At 33.5% G+C, this 6,879-nt stretch overlaps 1 protein-coding gene across 1 annotated transcript; it reads right to left on the minus strand.

Moving 5' to 3' along the window:
* Positions 1–1,253: 1,253 nt before the first annotated feature.
* On the minus strand, positions 1,254–4,553 carry si:dkey-4p15.5 (zona pellucida-like domain-containing protein 1). The gene is made up of 11 exons (XM_051129863.1): positions 4,519–4,553; positions 4,242–4,355; positions 3,595–3,821; positions 3,321–3,505; positions 3,163–3,235; positions 2,985–3,082; positions 2,331–2,411; positions 2,076–2,247; positions 1,863–1,962; positions 1,755–1,775; positions 1,254–1,658 (listed from the first exon to the last, which is right to left on the minus strand). Exons 2-11 carry the CDS (start codon positions 4,342–4,344, stop codon positions 1,552–1,554), a joined length of 1,167 nt encoding a protein of 388 aa, XP_050985820.1. The 5' UTR covers positions 4,345–4,355; positions 4,519–4,553; the 3' UTR covers positions 1,254–1,551.
* Positions 4,554–6,879: the final 2,326 nt, after the last annotated feature.

Here is a 6,879-nt window from a genome sequence, read left to right on the forward strand (position 1 = left end):
ATGGTGAATGGCACGTAGCGCACTGTAAGGCAGGGGTCACCAGACCCGGTCCTGGAAGGCTGGTGTCCCTGTGGAGTTTAGCTCCAACCCTAATCAAACACACCTGAACCAGCTAATCAAGGTCTTACAAGGTATACTTGAAACTTCCAGGCAGGTGTGTTGAGGAAAGTTGGAGGTAAACTCTGCAGGACACCGGACCTCCAGGAACAAGTTTGGTGACCCCTGGTATAAGGGGATATGGAACGATTCAGACAGTGTAAATGTTGGGGTAAAAGAAGTCTGGTTTCCCGCGTGCACTGCGGTCTGCTCCGGTCCAGAGACACAATAGCATGGGGTGCATCATATGCGCAAGTCGTCATAGACCATAAAACATATTGGACCCGGTTTACACAGAATGCTATATTTTATAGTGATATGGATGAGATTGTGGCTGCCATATGCTGTCAGATGTGACTTTACTGAGCTCAGTGGCTCTGGCCCAAGCTGTGATATCAACGAAACGCTATTGGATGTTTAAAAAAGGGGGCAGGACTGCATGATATGTCCATCCTGTCTTCCTGTTTCAGTTAAACTTATGCGAACACACAAAATAACACTTCAGTGGAGCTTTAAAGTAGTATTTATAAGCACAGCGCTGCTTTGTTTACAGCAGTGATCAAGGAAACACTATATCAAAGCTGTTTCATAAGTGCCACCTGCTGTCAGAGAGTGAATTTACACTCTTATTCAGTTTGCGACTGTTTTTATTTAGTTTTAAGCAGTATAGTTATATATGTAGTATAGTTTCAAGTTTCACAAAGCTAAAGTCAGACCATTCTATTTTTTTGACAGAAAAAATGCTAAAAAGCCATTTAGTTTATATTTAAATGGTGATATATTTCATGAGCACTATATTTTCTCCTTGTAGGTTATTGATTATATTTACAATTTAATATATAATTTGCCCTTTAATTGTACTATTTAATGAACTCACTGAAAAGCACCTACATTACGATAGATTTGTTACTGGATTTCTTTGGCAAATATCGTGATATTGAAAACCCGAGGTGAAACCGTAGCAAAGTGGAAGGGAAACTGACAAGTACACAGTCATATGCATGTTTATATTATGATTTTTGTCCACTTGTGTTTGATGTTATGCAAACAAATATTCTAAATGAACATTAAACTGCTAATGATTGCAATCCTAATATTCAGTGATAACCTGGGTGAGTGAAAATCAAGGGAACAAAGACAGATTCTAATATTTTTATTTGTTTAAACGTAAAACTGTTACATTCATAGTGCATACATTTTCCCCCAAAGCAGTGTTACATGCATTATAGAACAAAAATATGTAAACTACAAATTGGATATGTTTCTTTTTTCTTGTTCTCATAGAAGATCATTGAACAGAAGAAAATAAAAATTGCAAAACAATAGTCTATCTACCACATTAAATTGGAAAATAGAGGTGCTAATAACTGACATACAATATTTTTTCTCACATTTATGGAACAGGTGAGATATCTTCTAATCAAGTGATGAGGAATTCCCAAATCCTGATGGAGATCACTGTGCAAGTCCAAATGTAGACAACCAGTCAAACAGAAAGAAGCTCAGCAGGCCAGTGGCTACACCAACATACGTCAGCTGAGGGATGGGCGCTGATGAGGTAACTATAGGAAGATAAATCAATATTAAATCACATCATAATAACAAAACATTAATAGAACTATTCAGATAAGGATTCATTAAAATTAGTGAATTCTTACGTCTTGTGGTCACAAGGCCACCTGAAGAAGAAGTGGAAAAGAATTCAAAATCAGTACAAATCAGTAACTTTAGTTATTTTTATATAACTATCATATGATTCTTTGTACCGTTGTCAACTCTGGTTCTGATTGGTCCTGAGGAGACCATGGCAACATCAGTTGTAGAGTTGTACTCTGGAGATTCTGCTTCTCTTTTCCTAACGCATTTCTATGAAAACACACACAAAAAAAGGTCTGATGAAATCCACACAAACACATGAGTTGAGCCAAACTAAAACTAATCTAAGGTAAACAATTCATCAGATAAGCACAATTAGTTACCGGAAGCAAGGAGGCGCAAGTGGAGTTCTCACAGAGTCGGGTAGCACAATGCAGGTAGAAAGTGGAGACGGTCAAGTTTTTGTGTTCCACAAAGCGGAAAGCCTCAAAGGAGAAGTGAGCTTCCTGGGATATCCCATTCCAATCAATCTTTGTCTGGGCATCACGAATACATCTATAAACAACAATAGATGTGATTCTCACAAGAGAATTAAAGTGTCTTAACTGCTTTCATTCTGCTCTTTATGAATGACTCACCCAACAAAAAGATCATAAGAGGTGCTGCTGGTTGGATATGGGCTTGTTGTGGCATAGCAACGGTCCAGCAACACATTGAACCTTACAATACACAATAACAAGATGTATAATCAGCAGTTGCAGTGTTGGTATTGTTAACTAAAACCAAGACTATTGAAATAAACATTGGAATATTTTCAACTCTCTGAAGATTTTAGCATGGTAATGGATATCACAATGTTAATGTACACGTGTGGTTCAATGTTTGTACACAGCAGATGCGTTCCAGATCAAATGACCTTTAACGGACTTCTTGCAGACGTACGTGTGCTATCTGGGGATTAACTCTCCCTGATAGCACATATACATCACAGAGACGTTTATTTGACATCTGCAAGACAATTTTTAGATTGTTTGCTCATCTGCATTACGTCAATACGACATTTCCTATCAGATGTCAAATTAACGTCTATTAGATGTCTTTAAGATGTTTATGATTTAGAATGCATGTAAAACTGACATCTTACAGACGTCTGCCAGATGTTTGTACACAGCAGATGCTTTCCAGATCAAGTGATCTTTAATAGACATCTTACATCAGCCTGTGCCATGACAGAACTTGGCATTAAAATATTATATGAATAATACTAAATTATTGGAGAGTTGAATTCTTACTTGTTTGTGAGATTTGTTGCCTTGACCTGCACATATATGCGAGTTTTCAGCTGCAGCCCGGATCCTGGTATTTGGAGTTTGGTAGTATAGTTGGCACTCTAAAAAACATTCAAAATAAAGAGAGGATGTCAAGATAGTTGTATTCACTGATTTATTGATTTAATGTAAAGATCCTTACACTGTAAAGAGCCATGCTTAGAGTGCTGATGAATGTGCCATTGTTGTCCTTTACTGCTAGACTCACTCCTGACCTGTTGGCACGAAGAGATGCTTTGTCACAAAAATTACAGTACCGAAACCTCAAACGAGAAGCAGATTCTTGCCATTTATACTCACACGCTCAGCTCAGTGTTGTTGACTAAATACTGCAGTGGATACAGACATGAAAACTGGTACATCAGTTGTTGCCTGTAAGTGATAGTGGTGGTGCTCGGGTCCCAGGAATTGATTAATCCAGAGACATTAACCGACTGGATTTGGGAGAAGTCTGAGAATACTCCTGATCCCACTTGACTTGTAATCTAACCGACAAACAATCCACACACACATTATGGAAATCTGTAGGATTAAAAGATTACAAGTTGATTGTTTTAATGTTAAAAGCTCTTACGTTCATATTGTTGCCACAAAGGGTGAGCGCCTCCTGAGAGATTGAGAAGTTAAAAAGCAAGACGGGAGGATTGACGGTCCAGTCCGCTACTCCACGGCAGGCCGGGATGTTAAACTTGGCATTGAGAGCCATTAGTGATTCGTTGTATCCCCCAAAATACATTGGGCAAATGTAAACTCTTAAAAACATATAATCGGTTCCACACACCACTGTCATATCGGAGTTATCTGAAAGATATTTAAATATTCTGTTACTCAAGCTGCTCCTGCATTAATGTGAATCACATGAATGCATGATTTTGTTTTCTGTCCATTTTAATCAGTATTTTTGTCTTTTTTTTTCTAGCATAAAAATCAAAATATCATTCAAACAAGATACATGTATTTGAGGAGCAAAAGTGTATAAGATCATTTTAATTTTGTTTCTTAATTTTTATTCTTTTTTTTTTATTTGTCAGTGTTTAAAAAAAAATTAAAAAACACCCTTATATCTATAAAATGAAAAAACACCCTTATATCTTCTGCATTTTTGCTTCCCAAGTACATGTATCATTTTTTTAACAATGTTTGCATAATTTTTACTGGAAAATAAGACAAATCTGATTTAGAAAATTGTTTTTGCAGTATACCTAGAGAAAGTGTACTAACCTGCCGGTCTGTACGTGTTGTGAGTGAGGCATGTTTGGAGACCCTGACCTTCACACTGTAGAAGAAGGCCAGCAAGACACAACAGCTGGACTATTCTGATCATCCTGAGACAAACTAAAGAAGACAAACTATTAGAAACTACAAAACCAACTTCTTTCACCAAATACTTTTTTTAAAAATATTTAAATCATTAAATAAAAACATTATCATATCAGTGAAAAAAAGCAAACATTTGTTATGCCATCTAAATCAGTTTAGAGAATAAAAGAAATGTTACCTTTTTGGATCTACAAAGTCTTGATGAGTAACTTCTCCTTCTTTTCTTGCAGATTCTTCCAGATTCTGTATTTATACAGATGAGAAGGGCGTGACAAAAGACAGAGCAACATGAGACTCTCCAGCGATCTCCCACTGATATCTATTCAGACCTGGTAACTAAGTTTACAAAACAATTTTGTCATCAGTATTGTTGATTGAACAGATAGTTGCTATAACCACACCTGAAACTGGTACAAGGCAATAAAAGTATGCCAGAACTATGTCCTCATTAAGGTCTTAAGATTTCAATTGATTCTATTCACTCAAATCATTCAAAAGCTTAATAATAGATATGTGTAACACCATTGTGCATATATACATATTTATTTCGGTTTTAATGTTTGACAAAGTAGAAATCTTATTCATAATAATTAATTAAATAATAATAAAAATAATTAATCATAATTAATTAATTAATTTAATATACATTTATTTACATAATTATTTGCTTTTTATTAAGACACAGCTCACCCAAAAATGACAATTCTGGCATTATTTTTCCACCCAACCCTGTATGCCCTCATCTGAAGCAGTATTTTCTGTGAAACTTAAAAGAAATTATTTTAATAAAATGTATGTTTTTTTTCCCCTATACAAGTCATGTAAACCAAAACTGTTTGAGAAGCAACATTTTCAATATATCTTCTTTTGTGTTCCCACAGAAAAAGAAGTTATACAGGTTAGAAACAACAAAAATAGTAAATAATGACGAAATTTTCATTTTTGGGTGAACTCTCTTTAACAAATTAAATAAGGGTATAAAATTTAATAAGAAGAGATTTTGATATAAAGATACTAGGGATGTATGCGATTATTTGCATACTAGATAAAAGTTTGCGTTTGCCTAATATATGTGTATGTACTGTGTGTAATTATTATGTATATATAAATACACACAAATTAATGTATATATTTAAGAGAAATATGTTATGTACAAAATATTTTTATTTATATATTTATAATATAAATTATATAAAAATTCTAATAATACTTAGTATTATTTTTTTAAATATATACATGAATGTGTTTGTATTTATATATACATAATAATTACACACAGTACACATTAGGCAAACTCAAACTTTTATTTTGCATGCAATTAATCGTGATTCATAGTTTGACAGCCTTAAAAGAAACATAAGAGATATAAGTATTTTCAAATCTATAGTTCGTATAGTCAACTGTCCTCACTATTTGTTTTCCACTTACTTCACAATGGAATATGCTTTAACTGTGGTGTATAATGTTTGGCGGGTGTAGTCACTTTGTCGCCAGGTAAGGTGTTGGTCACTTAACAAGGGATTTTAGAGATAGAATTTCTTTTTATGAATATTGGCACCAACACTACTACTTACATCATAGTTAAACACTTATTTTAACAAAAAGGTACCGGCTGTTCCTTTCTTAGGACAGCAAGCACACACAAGACATTCTCTTGATGAAACCAAGCCCCCTTTCAGTACAGGTCAAATCAAATATACATACAAATAAAGGGAAAAAGACAGAGCCATAACAATAATATTTCATGATAAACAAACACTGCTCTTCAAAACGTTTGGATTTAGTATGATTTTTAATGCTTTTTAAAATGCTCATGAAGGCTACATTTATTTAATTAAAAATAATCAATATTATTTCATAGTAAAACAACTGTTTTGTATCTGAATATATTTTAAAATGTAGTTTATTCCTGTGATGCTATTAGTCCAGTGTCAATGATCCTTCAGAAATCATTCTGATATGCTGATTTGTTATCAATGTTGAAAACAGCTTAATATTTTGTTGGAACCTGTGATACTTTTTTTCAGGATTCTTTAATAAATACAAAGTTAAAAGAACAGCATTTATGTAAAATATAAATATTTTGTAATAGTATAAACTACCATTCAAATGTTTGGGGTCAGTACATTTTTATTCTTTCTTTCTTTTTTTTTTTTTTCTTTTAAAGAAATTAATACTTCTATTCACAGTGGATGTGTTGAATTGATATAAAGTAAAAGTAATAAATCAGTATATTAGAATGATTTCTGAGAGATCATGTGACACTGAAGACTGGAGTAATGATGCTGAAAATTCAGTTTTTGCATCACAGGAATAAATTATATTTTAAAATATTTTAAAATTGTAAACCATTATTTTAATAATATTTCACAATATTACTGTTTCTTTCTGTATTTTTGATCAAGTAAATGCAGCCTTGATGAGCATTCTTTAAAAGACATTAAAAAACGTAATGATCCCAAATGTTTGAATGCCATTGTAAATAAAAAGTATATTATACTGGTGGAAATTACTAATAAAAAACAGGTAATAATTTTCT

The sequence above is a fragment of the Labeo rohita genome, chromosome 15 (assembly GCF_022985175.1).
Source record: "Labeo rohita strain BAU-BD-2019 chromosome 15, IGBB_LRoh.1.0, whole genome shotgun sequence".
Taxonomy (NCBI): domain Eukaryota; kingdom Metazoa; phylum Chordata; class Actinopteri; order Cypriniformes; family Cyprinidae; genus Labeo; species Labeo rohita.

What these genes read in the sequence shown, in the direction of transcription:
- si:dkey-4p15.5 (XM_051129863.1), bottom strand. Translation starts at nt 4,344, where the DNA reads ATGATCAGAATAGTCCAGCTGTTGTGTCTTGCTGGCCTTCTTCTACAG. An exon ending in TCTTATGATCTTTTTGTTGG is followed by an intron (nt 2,248 to 2,330) that starts GTGAGTCATTCA and finishes TGTTGTTTATAG; the next exon opens with ATGTATTCGTGATGCCCAGA. An exon ending in TGGCCTTGTGACCACAAGAC is followed by an intron (nt 1,659 to 1,754) that starts GTAAGAATTCAC and finishes ATCTTCCTATAG; the next exon opens with TTACCTCATCAGCGCCCATC.